Raw genomic sequence first — 21,672 nt, forward strand, 5'->3', positions numbered from 1 at the left:
TCTTTGCCAAGTATTGTTTGATAGTCTCCTATCCTGGGGGGGAGGGGAATGACACTTACCCCTTCCCACACTGGGGATTAAATACAGACCTCACATGCTAAATAAACATGCTCTTTCCCACACAGTTGCAATCTCACCCATTCTCATTTCATTATTTTGTATCTTGCTATGTGATTTTCCTGTAAATGCCTTCTGAATGCTGAGATTACAGGCTTCTGCCACCATGCCAACTAATTTTCATTTTTAAAAGAAGTATTATTTGAAGAACAAACATTGTGCATACTCATGAAGGTTAAGATTTTTTATTCCTTTAAAATGTATTTTTATGTATTTATTCTGCCTGCATGCATGTTTGTGCAGCACACCTGTGTGTCTGGTGCCTGAGGCCAGAAGCAAATTATCTGGTCTCCTAGAATAGAATTACAGGCAGTTTGTGAGCCGCCACATGGGTGGAGTCCTTGAAATCAAACCTCTCCAGTTCTCCCTTTTTTCTTTTTGAAGTTTGTCCTTTTTCTGTTGTATATAAAAACTATCAAACCCAACGTCACCAAGACTTTATTTGGTGTCTTCTGACATTTATGGCTTTAGCTTCCATTCACAAGTTCTCCCTATGGTTGAGAACTATGATTACACTCTTGGAGAAACCTATGAAGTGAGCCCCATAGCACCATCTACAAGGCTGCTATGCAAGTCTAACACAGAGATAAAGAACGAAGGAGGGTTCTTCAGTTACTGCTCTCCAGAGCTTTGCTGCACTGGATTTCCCAATCACACCAATAAAAACTTGTATATGCCTATCTCCAAAGTTAGTTTGACACAAGAGACTGACTGAAAGTTAATAAACGAACAAACTACCTATCTCTCTACTACAAGAATAGATAGAAAAGCTTGAATGTAGTATTTATTTTGTGAATTTACATGTGAAGCCACTTACAAAAGAAAAGATACAGACAGATGCAGCTTTCAGTGCAGTTTCAAATGTTCACAACAGGCAAAAGTCTGTGAGTATTTGGAATGACAGTACTGAATGGCACATGCTTCGTGTTTCCTACCCGGCCCCAAGAAAGAAGGGAGTAGAGTAGAAAATGTCAGTATAACGTAAATACAGCCATGCAAATAAAAACTTTTTAAGCAAAGAGGTCACATTCGGAGATGTAGGACATTCTGTACTTACGGCTGTCACCACTGGATAATTATTTCAGAACAAAATGAAGAGTGCTCCAACTTTCCATTATCCCAGTCAGTCACCTTAAATCATATTAACTGCCCCCACTGAAATCAGCCACAGGCTTACCAATATTGTTCAAAGACTATGTAAGAGGAGTCAGTCATTTCTAATAGTTTCCAAAAAGACAGCAATTGTAGCGAAATCATATTTGGTTTCAGTGGGATAAAGCACCCTTTTAAATAAGAGTGTAAAACTGTAAAATGCTCCTTTACTCTCAACAATGTAAACTATAATTAGACTTCATGTCCATACACCTTAACAGACTTGCTTTTTTAAAAAATCTTTTCACGTAAATAAACCTCTACGTGGATCTTAGAAACAGACTCAGCAAGAACACACTCCCCGCCACACACACACACCCACCCACCAGAAAATCCAGCATATAAATAAGCAAAAGAAGAGTCTGTGAAAGTGATGAACACAACCGTAGCATTTCCAAAGAGAGATGAGGTACAGATAAAAATGAACAACCAAAGTAAAGTCAGCTGTCATTGTCCCTGGAGGTGTGGACATGGACCATCTGTCCTCAGAGGTCAAACCTGCCTCAATACAAAAAGTACTCTATATACTGAACCTCTGAAAATACTGGCTCAACATCCCTTAAGTTAATACAGCCACAGCCAAAGCACTGAACTTGTCATTCCAAGAGTGTGCTCTGGCTCCAGGACTGACATCCTTTTTGAACCTTACCATATTTCTATCACTAGAAAACTTAAACTAATTAAATATTCCTATATATCATAACATGAACTCCATCTGTATGTGGGTAGCTCACATCCACCCACTCTCCTTAAAAAGCATACTATTAAATAGTACTTACTATGGAATAGGCACAAGCAATTATATACACGTCTCTGTCATCTTACCTTCCTTGTTCAGCCTCTCATTAATAGTCTTCTCGTACGAATATCAATCAGAATATTTTGCTTCTGCATAATTTCCTAAAGTACTACAGAATCAGAGGCACTGAGCATGCTGACAATAGCTTAGTCTTTCAATTTTACTGAAAACCATATTGAAGCTTTTCGTCCTTAAAAAAAATTAAAAAGAATTGAATATAAAAGAAGTCTATTTTACAGCACTTACCATGTTAAAGACCAACACACTATAAAACACTCATATATTATACAAACAGCTATAAAAAGAAAATCATTCAGAACATAATCCCCACCCCAATATAAAAAAAACCAAATCAACAAATCAAAGTTTTTATTTGCATGGCCAATTACTGTTTGTATTCTACAAGTTTGTTTTAATATCCCTTTAACATGTTCTAAGCTTTTGTAGCACAGGGAATAAAAGCTGCAAGACTGCAAACTTCCTTCAACAGCCACGCCCACAACACCTAAACATGAAACAGATGTAATGAATGACAACATCACAAAGGGAATACTAGGTTCCACCATTCAACACAGTGTCATGACAGTGTCTTCAGGGTTCAGTTGAAGAGGGGTAAACTTCTTTTAAAAAGAGTCCGTCTGCTTTCCCCTTGGTTTTATAAGGTCGGCGGTTTTAATCCGTATTTCTTTGCTACTTCTGTCTGAGCATGGGCAGCATCACAAAGTGAATACAGATGAGCCATCTCCATTTCCGATTTGGCCAGGTTGATAGCTTTGTTGAACATGTCAATGGCTTTCTCCATGTTTCCTCTAAAAAAAAAAGCAAAATGTCAAAGATTCCTTAACAAGCACTTTTCAACAAGCAATAAAGTCTGTGTTGCATGAAGCATTAAACTATTTACAAAAAATTCAAGAAATTGGTCACCAAAAGAACACATAATCCAATAAAAAAAAAAACCCGGAGTACAGCCCTAAACAGAGAACTCTTAACAGAGGAATCTAAAATAGCTGAAAGACACTTAAGGAAATGTTCAACATCCTTAGTCATCAGAGAAACGCAAATCAAAACAACTCTGAGATTCCACCTTACACCTGTAAGAATGGCCACGATCAAAAACACTGATGACAACTTATGCTGGAGAGGTTGTGGGGAAAAGGGAACACTTCTGCATTGCTGGTGGGAATGCAAGCTGGTACAGCCCCTTTGGATGTCAGTGTGGCGATTTCTCAGAAAATTAGGAAACAACCTTCCTCAAGACCCAGTAATACCACTTTTGGGTATATATCCAAAGGATGCTCAATCATGCCACAAGGACATATGCTCAACTATGTTTATAGCAGCTTTGTTTATCATAGCCAGAATCTGGAAACAACCTAAATGCCCCTCTACTGAAGAATGGATAAGGAAATATGTGATACATTTACACAATGGAGTACTACACAGCCGAAAAAAATAATGACATCTTGAATTTTGCAGGAAAATGGATGGAGCTAGAAAACATTATTTTGAGTGAGGTAACCCAGACACAGAAATACAATTATCACATGTACTCACTCATCAGTGGTTTTTAAACAAAGAAAAACAGCCTACAAATCACGATCCCAGAGAACTTAGACAACAATGAGGGCACTAAGAAAGACATACATAGATCTAATCTACATAGGAAGTAGAAAAACACAAGACCTCCTGAGTAAATTGGGAGCATGGGGACTTTGGGGGAGGGTTGGAGGAGGGAGGGGAGAGGCAGGAAGGGGAGCAGAGAAAAATGTAGAGCTAAATAAAAATAAAAATACTACTCCACATTATTTTGTATTCTTCATTTAAATACAGTGAGACTAGAACAGTTACTATTTAAAAATCACAACTCTTCCTGGATCCTAAAGTCTCCATGTTTCTGCTGAAATGAGAGGCCCACGACAACAGCCTCAGAGAACACTAGCAGCCATCAATGGCTAGACCTTCAAGGACTGGGTAAGTCCACACTCCTATTACCTCATCTCTATCCCCAAATGCTCAAACCTGTGAGCTTCTATGCAGTTACAGGTCAATCTCAGTTCCTCAATCAAGCCAACCGTGATCACAAAGATCCCCAACTATCGTCTCTGCTTAACTCTGGTCAAATCCTTGCCTTCTAGAACCCACTTCAAATACGATTTTATACAAAATATTACCCTACTTCCTCTTCCCAGGAGAATTATCCACTTTATTCCCAATATTCCCCAGAGTCCTCTTATCCCTGTATACATAGGCAGACGAGTGTTCACACCATCTATCTCACTGATGGAAATCTTTCAGATCCTATACCTAATAAATGGATAAACATGCTATGTCTAACCAAGTTCACCTCTTACATTTATGTGTAGCTAGGTTTTACAGTTACTAAGAAACAGCTGTTTAGGAAAACTACGCATGCATGCATGTGTGCGTGTGTGAAATCCTATAACTAAAATCAAAAGTCAATATTATACAACCGTCAGTTAAACTGCCAAGGTAGCCCATATTTAACTTTCTACAGCATATGACTAACACAATGAACTACTTTAGGAGCTTATATGGGGCTGTTCTTTTGCAATAGCTAGAAGAGCTACAAAAGATTAACAGAACCAACAGTATTAATCATTTGCTTTTAAGTAGGACCTACAATGAACTCTTTCTTTTTAACGAGAAAAGATTTCTAGCCCAGCCTTATCTAAAACTCCCCATGTAGCTTAGGATCTGATCCTTCTGCTTCAATGTCCAGAGTTCTTTCAGAATCTGCCCCATGCCCAGCTGTGGTGCTGGTGAATGGACTCAGGGCTTCAGGCATGCTGGGCAAGCACTCTATCAACTAAGCTCTATCCCCAACTGACTTTTAAAGCACAACTGAACTCATAAAATTCCCTCAACCCCCATCCACTTAAGACAATGTCTATGAAAACTTTAAATGAAATGTAAAGTGTTTTTTACAGGCATCAATCTAAGAAGAATTCAGAGCTTTGCTCAACCATAATTAGGAACCACTCTTCTATTCTAGTAAAGCACTACTACTTTATTTGCAATAACAAATTAGTAATTAAGAAATGATATTTGTATATACCTGCCACCAGAAGACCCACAAATGTTTTGTCAGTCTTTGGAGGAAAGAGAGCCATAGGGAGAACGGACTAATAAGAGTTAAGAGGACTTATGCTGATTCCTGACAAGTGATGGTGGGGATCTGTCACCTTGACAGCAATGAAGCACGGACTCAAATCTTGTTCTCACTCATGTCTCAGTGTGACCTTGTTAGTCTAATCAGACTGAGCATTTGTTTCTATACTCTTAATCCTATATTGGGATCATTAAAAGGCCACCAGAAGCAAAATTTGGAAGATACTCAAGTTCAATATTTGGTCTAGAATACGTACTGGAGGAAATACCAGTATTAAGATATGGTATAGTCTGCCACATACATAGCTACCAAGATTAAATGTAGATCTTAAGTGCAACTCTTGGTAAATATTTACACAAAACAAATAAATCAGAATTGTAAAAATTCCAATCAAACCAGGGTTTTTCATGAAAATTCAGAAGATGTTACAACTTGCCCAGTTTCTTAGCTGGTTGCTTCTTTGTCATAGGATCCAGAATCCACTTCAATCTGGCTATTTATTTCCTGTTACTGACACCGACTAAACCATGTTCAGGTGTTTGTCTTCACACAGATACAATAAAAGTAAAAAAGGAAATCATACACAATACATAAAGAACCAGTTTCACTTGCTAAGTCATAAGCATGACAGCTTTTATAAGTGTAGCTTTTAGTCTGAAAAAAATAATGAAATGAGGCAAATCCCAATCCCCTAATTTCTAAGGAAGTGTGCATCAAAGTTTAGCAAGCTTTAAACAGTTAATGAAGACTGGCTGATAATCAGAAGTATGTAATGAGAACAAAACCCAAAAATCGATGGTGCTTCATTACATTTCTAAGAATAGACTCTACAAGTTACCTCTGCACTTCAATGGTTCCCATGGTTTCATATGCAAAATCACATTTGTTGTCAATCTCAATAGCTTTGCTGATAAGCTCCAAGCCTTTATCCAAATCTTGCTTCCATTGAAGTTGAAGTAAACTGGAAATGCAAAAAAGGGCAGAAATATAAATATATGATTTGGTCTCTGCCCTCAATAAACTTGTAATTTAGTTCTCTAGGAAAAGCAAAGACTAAAGCGGAAAACAATCAACAAGACCCCCGGAAGCTTTGGGCCCCAACTTCTGATGTGGAAGTGCATAGTCACCGATTATCATGAAGTAATGGTCCAGTCTGACTGTCTGTAAATACCAAGAATGATTTACCTGCTTCCAAAGCCCCTAATCTCTCCCTACCACCCTTGTCCTTGTGGTTTCACTTCATGAGAATAAAAAGTATGTTAGACACACTGCCAAAAAACTGTCTTGCAAATTGAGGCTTCTCCCTTTACAGTAAGAATATAAACTATTTTATCCTTACAAAAATAAAATTATTACATTATTTTCAATTTATTGAACATATTATAAATTTTTAATAATTGATACAATCATTTTCAAAAAATAACACTTATTTTATAGCCTTTCCATTTTTCCATTTCTGTATATGTGTGTTTCTGTGATTGAATGGCAGGAGAGGTCAGATGAGGGTGTCAGAAGCACTGGAGTTGGAGTTGTCTGATGACATAGATGCTGGGAACTCAATTTGGGTCCCCTGGAAAATAAGACTGGCTTCAAACTCAAGATCCTTCTGCCTCAGCTACAACAACATACACACACAATTACAAATTAGTTTTGCAGATGGCCATAATTGTATACACTTTAATCCCAACAATACAAGGCAGAAGGAGGTAATCTTTATGCATTCAAAGTCAGCCAGGACTATATAGTAAGACTGTCTCCAAACAAACACATATAAAACTTGCATTTCTTTCTTCTTTTGTTTTTTGAGACAGGGCTTCTCTTGAGTAAGAGTTCTGGCTGTCCTGGAACTCACCCTGTAGATAAAACTGGCCTTGAACTCACAAGGAACCACCTGCCTCTGCCTCCCAAGTGCTGGGATTAAAGTTGTGCTCCACCACTGCCTGGCTCCAAACTTGCATTCCTAAGAGTCTTCCACAATGTACTGTAATTAAAATGACTAGTTTCATATAATTAGTCATAGTAGAAATATTATGAACTTACAAACTATTGGTAAATTTGAAAAGTAAAATAAGAGATGTTTATCTAAATGGCACCATTAGGTTGTATGTATAACAGAAAAATCTACAATCAATGTTTTCAAAATTATTTAATAAATGAATCCTTTTTGGTTGGGGAAGCTGACATAAACACCTGACCACCTCTCAGACAAGGTACAAATTGTCTGACACCCAAATTGTCCTCTCATGTCCACCATTGCAAGTGTGTGTCCACATTCACACATATCACATACCCATATGCACAAAGATTAAAAAATCTACATACTGTAAGAAATCTATCAATTAATTCATTGATACGTCTACTCTGAATCATTTCTGTAAGGATAAAAGAAATATTCTATTACTGTAAAAGAAATTTAGTGTCTTATTGGAACAACAGAACCAGAAAAATACATACCCTTTATGAACATAAGTTGTAGCATTATCTGGTTCCAAATCAATACATTTATCATACATTTCATCAGCTTTACCAAACTGCTGTTGATCTGTTAATGCCTATGTGAAGAGAAACTTCAGTTATATATATTAATGTAATTGCTAACCTGAAAATAAGTATACTGCTTATTATTTAACCATCAAATTACTGCCTGAAATTAATTTAAGCCAGTTTAAATTTTACATCTTAATTACTCAAGTTTTTAGGTTGTACTTAGTATAAGTATGAGATCCCAACTGTCCTCTCTTCTCATGAATAGTTAAATGAAATCAAGGAGTCTGGGAAACTGAATACAGAGGGGCTACTTTCAATGAAAGCTATGCCACCACACGTTCACAAGTCTATACTTGGACTCAGACTTTATCGTACTAATATGAAGGGAATTTGTCTAAGGGCTAGACTCATTTCATTAAGTGTACATTAACTCTTACCAGATTTTCATGAATACCAGAGCGTATCAAGGCTTTAACCTGGAGATGTGCTGGCACCTAAGGCCATGCTTTCAGAGTTAACACAAAAACTGATACTGTATACCTTTCATAGAAGCAACAGAAAACAAGCCTAGATTTCTATATGTGTATGTGTAAAGTCACACTAAAATGCTCAGTGAATTAATACTAGTGCCACTGTGCAGAGACTGTGTACGAATCAAACCCACTTAAAAGGGAAAAGAGAAGGGTGTGACTTAGCTGCAAATCTTCCTGGTGCTAGCTGCACTAAAGGGCAGGTCTTTGCTTTCCTAGTTCCTAACAGAAATCTATCCAAAAAAAAAAAAAGAGTCCTGAATTCTACAACAAAGGATGGCTACTCTCCACTGTTTGTCTTAGTTTACCTTTGTATATAGTTTTACACAGTGCATGCTCTTGCTCTCCCTCTCTCTCTCTCTCTCTCTCTTTTTTTTTTTTTTTTTGCTTTTCAAAACAGTTTCTCTGTGTAGCCTTGGTCATCCTAGAACCAGGCTGGCCTTGAACTCAGAGACCTACCTACCCCCCTCCCCCCCCAGTGCTGGGATGAAAGGCGTAGGCCACCACCACCAGGCTAGTGCGTGCTTTTATACTGAATTTGCAAGTGTAGTAAGCAACACTGCTTCATTTTTATAAAGAACTAGAAGGAACTAGGAATAAAGAAACAACTTCTAGCTTGTTCCACATCCCAGATTAACAGTTGTTGCCCAGGGGCATGTAGGACACATTGGAAGAACAGCCCCACACAAATCAACCCTTTTACAGGCCCCCCTCCTTCAAATGACACTAAAAGCATGAAGAATAACAAGACGTGAAATCTTTAAAAGATAGCAACTTTTTAATGTTTTCTATTTCTATGATATTTATGGGAAAGCTCTTGGGATTTTCTTTTGCAATTAAAAGAAGTTGGAATGTGAGAACGGTGACAGAGGCTCACGATCTCAGCACTTAGAACAGGGAGATCATGTGGAATGTGAGAACGGTGACAGAGGCTCACGATCTCAGCACTTAGAACAGGGAGATCATGTGGAATGTGAGAACGGTGACAGAGGCTCACGATCTCAGCACTTAGAACAGGGAGATCATGTGGAATGTGAGAACGGTGACAGAGGCTCACGATCTCAGCACTTAGCTTAGAACAGGGAGATCATGAGTTCGAGGCCACCTTGGGTTGCATAATAAGATCCTGTCTCACAAAAGGAAAAGATAAATACAGAAAAGGCAAATTTTAGCTGAAAGACAAAGGGAAGAATTATTTACTAATATAGATGACTCAAAAACCAATGCTTTTAAGAATCTCAAATTAGAATACAGTTGATTTGGGTTTCAATCATGCTTTCTGTAGGTTCAACTCTAATACATGTAACATAAAAGCAAAAAAGTAACCAAGGTGGAAGGGAAGAGCAAGAGAAAGATTAAGAAAAAGAAACTTAAATTTTTTTTTTTAAAAAAAAGAAAAATAGAGAAATGATGTATGATGATACTGGAAAAAACTCATTAGTTTGTATGCTAATTACCAAGAATCTTAAAAGAGAAAATAAGCTGCTACAGCTTAGATAGCCGTTTAAAGAAAAAGACCGCATACCAAGGATATTCCCCTATCATTTAAATAAAGGGTAAATTACTTTTCCAGTCCAGTCCTGCTAAAAGCATGAGAGAAATGCTTGCCCAGAACTTCTCTGCCTTCTAAGCTTAGCATTCAGGACCATGCCATGGGCCTTGACACAATCAAAGCACAAAGAGCACTGCTGCACCCACAGAAATGCGATCAGGCTAGCACAATCCCATACTGGGACCCAGTTTACAAATGCAGTCCTTAAAAAAACTATTGATACTTACCTGGGCATAAAGTGCATAGCCTTCAGCACACCTTGGAAATTTCTTTATGACCTCTTCAAAACCTTTCATAGCTGCTTGGACTTGTGAAGAATTGTTTGCTGTATATGCCTGGCGATACTGTTTAAAAATCAGAACACTCAAGTCAAAGAACTAAAAACCCTTCTGGAATCTTAACATATAGAAGATATGGAACATTACAAAGTGTTTCCAGAAAAGCAGGTGACCTGTTAATACAATTTGCTGTATCCAAAAAGACTCTAAGGAACAACTCGGCAGCAGAGAATCAAACACTACGCTGGGACTGCAGGTCACTGGGGATTCTAAAGCAAGCAGAAGGAGTCTTCTGGCCTTGGAATAGTCTGAATGAGAATGGCCCTCACAGAGTCGTAAATCTGAAGGCTCAGTCCTCAGTTCTCTGGTGGGAACAACTGGGTGTAGCCTTAAAGGAAGTGTGTCACTGAAAGTGGACTTTGAAACTTCAAAGGCCCAGTTTCTCTTCCTATCTCTCTCCTCCCTCTCTCCCATGGATCAGATGTAAGCCCTCAACTACTGTTTCAGCACCATGGCTGCCTGTCTTCTGCCAGGCTCCCTGACAGGATAATGGGCTAGTTCTTTCAGATCGTGGCACCCAATTAAATGCTTTCTCTTCTAAGATGTTAAGTAAGCATATACACGGCATAATTTTGATTTATTTTTCTGAAGTGCCAAAATTCAAAACAAGGACCTTACACAGATTAAGCCTTCACATACTCTATCACCAAGCTATAGCCTACCTACAGACTTTAATGTAGTTAACTTTATTTTTCATCTTAAGCCTGTAATATTAATATTTGTTTATTTGTTAGGGTTTTTCAAGACAGGGTTTCTCTGTAGCTTTGGAACCTTCCTGGAACTCACTCTGTAGACTAGGCTGGCCTCGAATTCAGAGATTCCACCTGTCTCTGCCTCTCGAGTGCTGGGATTAAAGGCATGCACCACCACCACCACCTGGCTCAACATAAATATTTGACACAACTTTCTTTATAGGGAAAATTATTCTAGGGCTAGCCACAGGAAAAGCATAAGCAGTTAAGTCATGTTGTGACTATAAATTATTTCTTCAAATTGTTTTTGAAACCTTTACACTAGTTTATAGTAGTGAATCAATTGTTATAAACTCTGGGTATGGGTGGTAGGGCTGCAACCCCAGCATGAGAAGGTGAGGCAGGAGGGTTGGGAGGCCATGGTCAACTATATACCCATTAACACACATCAAACATCTTTTCTCCCTGAAATCACCATTTGATTTCATTCATTTGAAATGAGATGCTCCTTTTTTTACTAAATACAACAAAATGCAAATGGTGCTTATGAAATCACAGGTGAAAACAGCACCTACCAATGCAAAACACTTCTGAGCTTGTGCCAGAGCAAACTTGGGTCTTAATTTAATGCATGCATCAAAATCCGCCACTGCTTCTTCAACTAGATCCAGCAGAATTTTCAGCTAGGGAAGAACTCATAATTAAATGCAGTCAGAATAGTAGGCTCAACATTTAAACTTGCACCAATTTCTATTCTGTTATCATAGTTAATGCTCAGCATTTATTAATTTATTTAACATAAAATTACTTTGCAGGAAAAAAGGTCATGATTCTACAACCTCAAAACTGGTGTTTGATTTAAAAATAAAACATGATAATCCATTTTCCCTGTAATTTAAATAAAAATTAAGAAATGTAAAAACCTTAAGTGCTTCTCTACTTAATTTCAAATCAGGTTAGACTTTATATAATTATCATTCAATTAATTTCAATATACTAAAAATAAAGACGGAAATGGCAAGAATCTTTAAAATGTTATTTCAACACCATGTAACACCTTTCAGAAACATTGGACAAAATTTTCCCCTAGAAAAGGACTTCAAGTCAGGTACATCTGTATTCCCAGTACTCAGGCTGCTGAGGCAGGAGGACCATGTGCTCAGATGAGCTTGCACAACAGGAGAGACTTAGGTCTAAAATAAATAAACAAATATTCATATTTTTAGTTGTTATAGAAACTTCTTCCCTTCTACTACACTGTACGGTAAGAAACCACAGTAAGCAAATTAGACTGGGTGTGTTCTGAGTTTCTGGCTCCCTGGATAGTGTTGGGTAGTTTACAACTGCCTACCACTCCAGCTCTAGTGGAACCTACAGATATACAAATGTAATTATAAAGAATTATTACAATGGTTACTAAGTGGGATTAGTGTTTATTCACTGAAACCTATAAACTAGGTACACCTAATAAACTAGCTGATCTGGTAAGTCCACATTTTTCCCTTTCTTCTACAATACCAAAATTATAATAAATTTCATCATAAAGATGTAAGTAAATACAGGCCAATTCAATACACAAAACATTTAAATGTCAAGAAATCCTGAAAAGTAGTTATCAAGTTATGGACCAGAATTCCAGGTAAGACCAGATCTACCTGTCCTCGGTGGTGATAAACATCTGAATTCTGAGGATCGATCTCGGCAGCCATGTTGAAATCCTGGGTCGAGAGCATGGGCTGCTGCTGCTGCATACACATGGTGCCTCTTTTGATAAGGGCGTTTGCTCGAAGCTACACACCCGAAGTAAGAAAAAGTTCCTGTTAATTTTACAGTTCAATTTACATTAAAAAATTTGTGTAATGCCTACCATAAAGTTCACCCCTCAAAGACTATATGCATGTTTGTTAGTACATTAACTAAAAATTTCAGAGCATTTTTACCATACCCAGAGAACACACACAAGCATAACGCTTCCAATCTAATGCCCAGAAACCACTTATCTCTAGTCTATTTCCTCACATTTGAAATGTTTCATTGGGTTTTCATTTAGAATTTTCATTGGAGTGGCATGTATTAGCATTCCTTCTTATGGCACAGTAATATTTAATTTCCAAAGCATCTTTACCACTCTATATTCCATTACAGTAATGCATGGTTCCAATTTCCCTACATCCTTACCAGTATTTGTTATAACCCATGTTTTGTATTTATAGTCTTACTGCCTGTGCTTTCTATTTTTATATTTAAATAATTACAGTCATCAGAATAGGAATGAATGAAGAAGTACTTAATGAAGTTTTGGTTGGTGCTGCCCTAGCAGGGAGTGCTGCTGGAGTACTTTTCTCATGCTGTCATTGGTCATTTCTAGAATATTCTTTGGTGAATTGTTGAAATCTTTTGTACATTTTCAGATTAGGTTCCATTTTTACTGTTGGGTTCTAAGCTTTTATTTTCAATTACAAAGCCTTTATCATATAAACGCTTCCTGAGTATTTTCTTCCATTCTTTGGAAGGTATTTTCAGTTTTCTGCTATTGTTCTTTCAAGTTCAGGCTTACTTTAAACTATCCTACAACCTCAATCACCCAAGTACAGGCCACCATGCCCAGCTCAAAAGCTGTTCTTTTCCTGTGTGCACACACATGCATGTACAAGCATCTGTCACAGAATGTGTGGAAATCAGAGGACATTGCTTGAGTCCATCCTTTCTTCTACCACATGGGATCGAGGAATAGAACTCAAGTTGTCAACTCTGGGAGCAAGTTCTTTACCTACTGAGCAATTTTGGTGGCACCTTTTTCTTTTTTGAAGTTGTATTTTAGGTTTCATATCTCAGAAACCCCTTCTTAATACAAGGTAACCAACACTTATTCCTATATGTTTTTCTTGCAAGTTTTATTCTTAGTTCTTACATTCAGGTTTCTGGTTCCTTTTGAGTTAATTTTTATACATGATGTATAATAGAGATTACTGTTTCTAGCTGTTAAAGCTAAAAGTCACAATCATAAACATAGGCCATTTCTTCAAGCAATAATGCATATGCTTCACAGCAGAATACAATAATTTTAGTAATCAGGAAATCAATATGAAAGAAATTAAGGAAAATTTTGTAGAGTATCTTCATTATGAAAATTTAACTTCAAAAGGATTTTAACAATCAGGTGGTGGTGCCGCGCGCCTGCGCCTTTAATCCCAGTACTTGGGAGGCAGAGGCAGGAGGATCTCTGTGAGTTCAAGGCCAGCCTGGTCTACAGAGTTCCAAGGACAGGGCTACACACAGTAATCGTTTGGAAAAAACAAAACAAAAAAACCCAAAAAGGATTTTAACAATCCTTACAATCACTATCACCATTATCCAAAGACAATCTTTTACAGTAGGGCATAGTCACAAGAGGAAACTAACAGTAATAAATGCTGTAGAGAAAGATGTCTGTTTTCTTACCTGGACATAAATAGTACTGCTTCATATTTACTACACAAATATTAATAGATGTAGATTCCTCAAAATAACCAATAGCCTTTCTGAGAATTGCTAGTGAAATGCTAAGGCATCGAGCACTGCAGCTGTAGAGAAACCATGCTCACTTTCTAGCATCCCACGCACACACACTTCCAACTGTACCTTCACATTAGCGTCCTTCAAACTGATGACCTTATCTAAGTCAGGTTTGGCTGCGTTGGCACTGCCAATGAGCAGGTAGAAGGTGGCTCGTAGTAGTAAAGCTTCTGCCATGTATTTGCCTTGAGCTTCTATTTCCTTTGAGCATTCGCTTATGATTTTGTCATAGTTTTCTTCTTCCATATACTGTTTAGCTTTTAAATAGCCAGAACTGAAGATGAAAACAAACACAGAAAATTAATTTCTAAGGGAAAACCAAACGCTAAAACTTGCTATATATGATACTGCAAATTGTCTTTTCTTCCTATATAAATCAGTCGCTATGGGACTGGAGCTATGGCTAGAGATCAAACTGACTAGGGTTTCTTAATCAGCAGAATTGTCTTGATACCTTCAAGAAACAGTTTTCAACAGAGGCAGCAGTCACTGGCAGAATGCTTAGGCTAGTACCCTGATTCTAACATTAGGTAATGTGAGGAGAGCTAATGAAAAAGATACTCTTCTAGAATAGGGATAAGGACACTGTCTCCCTTCCTGTCTGGGCCATATCAGTAGTGCACTCAACAGCTATTTAAGGGCTACGAGAAGAACAAGGAAGAAATAAACAATAATCAAGGCAAGAGGAGTGATCAGACCTGTGTTTTGTACAGATCACTGTTTTGTGGATGGAGTAAGGAAAACTAGAAGTAAAAACACTAAAGTGCCTCAAAAATAGATACATTGTTCCATCTTAAAAAGTAGACCTAGAATTAACTCAGGTCACCAAAGGTGCAAGGCAAGCACCTTTACCCAACAAGTTATCTAGAATGACCTCTCTTTTAAAAACAGAGAATACAACATTCCTCTCCTCCTTCCCTCTCCCCGCCCCTCTTTTCCTAGACAGGGTTTCTCTGTGTAGCCCTGGATGTCCTGTAACAGGTCTCTTGCTCTATAGACTAGGCTGGCCTCGAACTCAAAGATCCACCTATCTCTGCCTCCTGAGTGCTGGGGTTAATCGTGTGCACCGTCACCACCTGGGTACAACATTGTTCTTCTAAGATGATGGTTGCTACTGGAGATGCTTAATAAAGAGGTTTCCAACTGAAAAAAAAAACACACTACAAGACTTCTAAGATATTTGATTTATGACAGTTGAACATTAACAAGTTGTGAAAATGGTAGACTTTGGAAGTATATACTTCACATTTTTATCTTGTCTTGAACTAGAGACATGTGGCACAATTCCGTGCAATGGTGCTGAACAGGGGCAGAGAGTCAGAGGTCACAAACACCCATAGAATCACAGGGGCAAATAAATGGCAGTTTATTCTGTTGTTCAATGGGTTACATAAAGTATCACATACTTGACTTACCACATTTTCAATTTACAAGGTATTGACAGGGCTTTAACCTCTCAGAAGTTAAAGGGCATCTGTATTAAAGAGCATTGTACATTAAAGTACAATTTCTCCTTTCAGTAGTTATATTCTAGATCAGTGCTTCTAAACCTGTGGGTTGGACACTACAATTTCTAACAGTAGTAAAATTAGTTATGAGGTAGCAACAAAATAATTCCATGGTCACCACACATGAAGAATTGTATTAAAGGGTTGCAGCATTAGGAAGGGTGAGAACCACTGATCTAGACAGAGAAATGATGTTGGATTTCCTTCTGTATGCTGTGATTACCATTAACAAATAAAGAAACTGCTTTGGACCTATAGCAGGGCAGAAGTTAGGTGGGGAGGGGCGACTAAACAGAATGCTGGGAGAAAGAAGGCGGAGTCAGAGTGAAGCCATGCAGCCCCACAGGAGACGGACTCTGGAACTTTAGCTGGTAAGCCACAGCCTCGTCACAATACACAGATTAATAGAAATGGGTTAAATTAATATGTAAGAGTTAGCCAATAAGAAGCTAGATCTAGTAGGCCAAGGAATGATTTAATTAATACAGTTTCTGTGAGATTGTTTTCAGTTCTGGGAGGCTGGGACAAACAAGCAGCTCCTTACAACAGAGAAAACTGGTATGTGATTTACAAGAAAAATTCAATCAAATTTTCCTAACTTCACACTAGCTTTTTATTCTCTATTTGTTGCTCAGGTTACCAGGGTAAGAAAACAAGAGCAGTTATTAGCTTCATCAAAGGCTCTGAGTGAGGCCCAACTATAAACCAAAAATTGCAGCACCAGCTCCAGTTGTGCTCTTGTGAGTTTCTGTTCATAGCTTGTCATCGCTCACCAGGGCTCACAGAATGTGATTAACTTTGCTCTAGTTTTTATGGGGTGAAGCCTATTTAGGTAACAGAAGAGGAAATTATCTATATCACTATTACCAAGTTATATGACATCTGAAACGTTATTTCCCAACTATGACTTTCTCAAAGATTGCATACCAATTAACATTTACATATCTTGGTGTAATTATGCAGACGTCCTTAAAACTCAGTATGTTTTACTACAAGGAACAGTATTCCTCTCCCTTCCACACACATTAATAAATACCCAATTAGTAATACTATCATCTTCTCTCCAAGAGTCTAACTGAAAAACACAAGCTTTAGCAAACATGAACAAGAAACAGTCTAGACGGCATATATATGACATCACAAGGTCTCCAGTCACACAGGCACTTGTCCTTTAGTTTCAGCTTTCTATAGTACCAAAGACAAGAAGAAGTCATTAGGAATGTCACTTTCCTGGACAGGTAAAAAACCTTAAAATTTACAGCATCCCTAAGCATTCACCAGTATATAAATTAAAAACTATCCTGCACTTAAACATTTGGCATTTGAGCTACATACTTTTTTTAAAGATTTATTTTTTTATTATGTATACAGTGTTTTGCCTGCATGTACACCTATATACCAGAAAAGGGCACCGGATCTCAATACAGATGGTTTTGAGTAACCATGTGGTTGCTGGGAATTGAACTCAGGACCTTGGGAAGAGCTGCCAATGCTCTTAACCTCTGAGCCCTCTCTCCATGACCTGAGCTACATATAATTTAAGGCAATACCTTTATTCAAATCACCTACCAACTACATCCGTCGTCTTAAGGGGTATTTTCTTGATAACCCCACTAAAACTTTTACCGTAGACAGTAAAATCTGGTAAGAGAAATAACATAACTGCTATTTAAAGAAAGAGAGGTATATTTATACTTATATATAACTTCAAGTTATATTTAACTGTGTCTGTATGTAGATTTGCCTTTAAAGGTGACTGTGAACCTACTGGTGTTCCAAGCCCATCCAGCAGACGCCGTGCTCAGCATACTTACTTTTCTTTTACTTCTAAAGCTTCTCCTTCCTTGTCTTTATCTTCGTCAGACTTCTCTCCTTTAAGCATTGGTTGAGAAATTATATCATCCGTGAAGGAACTGAAGTAAGACTTAATAAACTGTGGCGATGGCATCAGAGGTTCACGGTTCTGAAATTCAATCATTTTTAAGCTTCTTTTTAAAATGGGAAAGCATTAATCAAAGAAGTACACTGCACAATGACTTTTAAAAACAGTAGATTTCATTTTCAAATAATTAGACAATATTAAACTCTAAGCTACAGGTGATTGTAAAGAACTCCATTATGAATTAAGGAAATAAAGTTCTGGGCTCTAGTACAGTTAGCTATATTGCTCTTGGATTAACAGTGCATGTTAATACATGGAAGCCCACATTAAAGAAACCTCGTAAGTGTTGGTTGTTGTTCTGAGACAGGGTCTCACTTTATACAGACTAACTCGCCCTTCAACTTAGAATCCCCTTGCTTTGCCTCCCAAGTACTGGAAGTATAGACATGTGCCGCCTAAACCTAGCTATAGAGATTAGTTATAAACATCAATTTAGGAGAAAATGAAGTCATGAGCAAACGAAAAAGGCACAACTGCCCTGCATTCCTAAAATTAGCAGTGCACCGTCCGTCACTGTCAGCTAAGCTCTGTCACTTGTCCAGCACTGTACCTCCTCTCCCTAATACTTAGCCCGTATTAGCTCCTTTGCACTTAACATCTGTCCAACAGAGCACACCCTGTAAGGGTCTCATTTTGTAGCACAGGCCAGCCTCAGTCCATGTACTCTTTCTACCCTAACCTCCCATGTAAGAGCTACCAGCCTGGAATCCAGGACCATCCACTTGCACACACTGCTCTGGAAGAGAGCTTTGTTTAAGTGTTAAATTAAACCATGTCACTAATTAATGTCCACTAATACAATTTACATTAAAAACTGATGATAAAGAGCAGGAGTTGGCAAATATTTTTCTATAAAAGATCAGGTAATAGACACAGAGGTTCTGTAGACACTACGCAGGCTTTGCATACAGTGACAACCACTGAAAAGTGTTGTAGCAGCACAAAAGTAACCCCAGACAATATGCAAGTGGCTAACATATAGGAAGCAGACTGGATTTGGTGTTTGAACTGTTGTGTGGAAACTGTAACACATAAAATGAATTATAGTCTCTAAGTACAGCTCTGGGCTCACTGAAAATGGATATGCAACCTAAGAGGACAGGAGAGAGAAATACAACCTAGTTCTAGTTTCAGTTGTTATAAACACTATCCAGTCTCAAGGAGTATCCAATATTCCCCAGCTCATATTAACTTACCTTATACTTTTCTTTGGCGTTCTCTTTTCCGAGAAGTTTAAGAACTTTATCAGCTAGCAGCATACTCTGCTCATTTTGGAAGCCTTCTAATATACACACAGCAGTGACATCTGGAAATGATGTAAAAGTAGAATTATGTAATCATTGGGAAGATGACCAGCAGCATCAAATAGGTACAAATTAAACTACAAAAAGCCAAACTCAACTCAAAGCAAGGCAGAACTGTTTAATTTTCAAGAAATTGTCAATATTTTATTCCTCTGGGTTTTTCTCATCAACAAAATGAACGGGCCTACTGTGTTTCATTTCTGAAGTCTCAATGCTCTAACATTCTGTGGATAATAAACAAGGGCTGCAGAATCCGCTCTTCTGACTAGAAACACAAGGCAAGTGGACAAAGTAGACACTCCCACATCTTCCTATGCTACCTAGGCTGTTAACAAACTTCTCCACACAACTAATCCTCCTGCCTCACCTCCTAAGTATTTTTTTTAAAGCTACTTTGCCACAGAACTCAACTTTCAACTGGGTATGCTGCACAGCTCACAACAGAACGGTCTCAAGTGGCAAAGAAAAGCCCCTCAATCACTCGCCCTTTACTAAAAAAGTGTTCAGCAGCCGTCACTTCTCTCCCCAATCCTGACTTTTCACAAGTCCACACCTATCTCTTCCAAACAAGTCAACATGGATTCCATTTCCCTGCTAATTTCAGCTAGCTCTAACTCCAGTCTTCATTTCTCATTCCATTTTTTTTAATCTAAACTCTAGTCAACCTCTTCCCTACCGTATCTGCGATAACTCAAGGTCTAGTTCAAAACTTGGTATTCTCATTTTAGAAATGGAATTCTTTGACCAACACATGATATACAAAACTTCTAAATTTTCAAACATGATCTAAAACTGCTTCATCTTTTTAAAGGACTCAATCCTTTAAAAAAAAAAGAGAGAGAGAGAACAAAAAGCATTTTAGGCTCAGCTCAGTGGCATAAGTATGCTTAGCATCTGTGAGATTCTGAATTTTTATGGCCCAGTATCAACCCCAAAAGTTATTTAAAAAGTAGTTGTGGCTAAATTTTATTACTGATGTTTTTAAAGAACTTGTGAACATGTACTGAAAGCACTTTAGATTGTAGAAATTATACTCTGCTTTAGCGTCACATCACTTAGAAAATTAAATTTTAAAAGTTGGGGACCTGTACTTTAATTGCAGTTTTGGAAGCAGTCATGGCCAATTAGAGGTAAAAGAACATTTATAACATTTTCTGAGAATTACATACTCTGCAATTGTGTAGAAAATCATGTTTGAAAAATATCGAGGGCAAATAATGTTTTCCTTAATGATTCACTTCCAAATTATTTCACGTCTATACAAGAAAATAGCTGTAAATATGTCAACACTAACCTGCTAAAACTATTTTTCTGATTTCCTTAGTCAATGAGTGTTAATAACTCCTTAGTTGAGGTTGGGTGTGGTGGCACACACCTTTAATCTTAGCATTTGGGAGGCAGAAGCTGGTGGATCTCTGTGAGTTCAATGCCAGTTTGATGTAGGTTCGTCTTCTTTCTATGTGTTGCTTTCATTGGTTAATTAATAAAGAAACTGCTTGGCCTGATAGGTCAGAACATAGGTGGGTGGAGTAGACAGAACAGAATGCTGGGAAGAAGGGAAATGAGGCAGACGCTATAGCTCTCCTCTCCAAGATGGACGCAGGTTAAGATCCTTCCTGGTAAGCCACCACTTTGTGGTGCTACACAGATTATTAGAAATGGGTTAATCAAGATGTGAGAATTAGCCAGTAAGAGGCTAGAGCTAAAAGAATCCCTGTAATTATTTTGGGTAAAGCTAGCCGGTGTCCGGGAGCCCTCCCGGGCAGCGGGAAGTGGCCCACCACTCCATCTACACCAGTTGGTCTACATAGTGAGTTCCCGGACAGTCAGGGTTATACACAGACTGCCTCAAAAAATAAAATAAATAACTGAAAAATTAAAAAAACCAATCAAACAACAACAAAAAACCCCAACAGTTGAAAAGAGAGATAGAACTTAAAAAATCAGCAATTTAAAAAAAGAAATTTCTGCTGAGGAGAGTTTAACATTGAAAGATAATTAGCTGCTTTCTACACGCACAGGCAATTTCATATAAATTTACTAATGACTAGAAATCCTGCAGTAATTTTCCTATGAAAACTCAGAAAAATGCTCACCTTCTAAACATTCCTTCTTATTGTCTAGCTTCTCATGGGCTTTTGCACGTCTAAAGAGAGCTTTCACATATTTGGGATTAAGTTCAACAGCCTTTGTACAATCTTGTGCCACCTCTTTCCATTTTTGCTGTAATTGAAAGCATAAAAGGTAAAAAACAGTTACACAAAAAACAGAACTGTTAATAGAACTGAGTTTTCAAAACCTAAAAGGCCAAGTGTTAGGAATTTCTCAATAAAAGTATTCTCAATTCAAAGAGTAACTACAATGTACTACATGTAGTTACTCTATATGCATGTACACACGCATGCGTGTATACACACACACACACACACACACACACACACACACACACACACACACACAAAATAAAGACACTACACTAGACTTCTACAAATAGGCAATGAAGATATTTAGGCTTTCTACCTTGGACCTGCCTGTGGCTTTGTGCTTCTAAACCTTTCACTCCTGT

At 37.8% G+C, this 21,672-nt stretch overlaps 1 protein-coding gene across 1 annotated transcript in view; it reads right to left on the reverse strand.

Moving 5' to 3' along the window:
- Positions 1–888: 888 nt before the first annotated feature.
- Positions 889–21,672, reverse strand: part of Tomm70 (translocase of outer mitochondrial membrane 70) — a 36,190-nt gene continuing 15,406 nt past the window's right edge. The window contains exons 3-12 of the mRNA XM_075961972.1: positions 21,203–21,329; positions 18,999–19,108; positions 17,675–17,823; positions 14,419–14,626; positions 12,453–12,587; positions 11,373–11,480; positions 9,995–10,111; positions 7,653–7,750; positions 6,037–6,159; positions 889–2,877 (exon numbers count right to left, since the gene is read on the reverse strand). Of these exons, the coding sequence (XP_075818087.1) occupies positions 2,724–2,877; positions 6,037–6,159; positions 7,653–7,750; positions 9,995–10,111; positions 11,373–11,480; positions 12,453–12,587; positions 14,419–14,626; positions 17,675–17,823; positions 18,999–19,108; positions 21,203–21,329 (1,329 nt within the window). The 3' untranslated portion in view covers positions 889–2,723. The remainder of the gene's footprint in view (positions 2,878–6,036; positions 6,160–7,652; positions 7,751–9,994; positions 10,112–11,372; positions 11,481–12,452; positions 12,588–14,418; positions 14,627–17,674; positions 17,824–18,998; positions 19,109–21,202; positions 21,330–21,672) is intronic.

This window comes from Microtus pennsylvanicus, chromosome 1 (genome assembly GCF_037038515.1).
Source record: "Microtus pennsylvanicus isolate mMicPen1 chromosome 1, mMicPen1.hap1, whole genome shotgun sequence".
Taxonomy (NCBI): Eukaryota; Metazoa; Chordata; class Mammalia; order Rodentia; family Cricetidae; genus Microtus; species Microtus pennsylvanicus.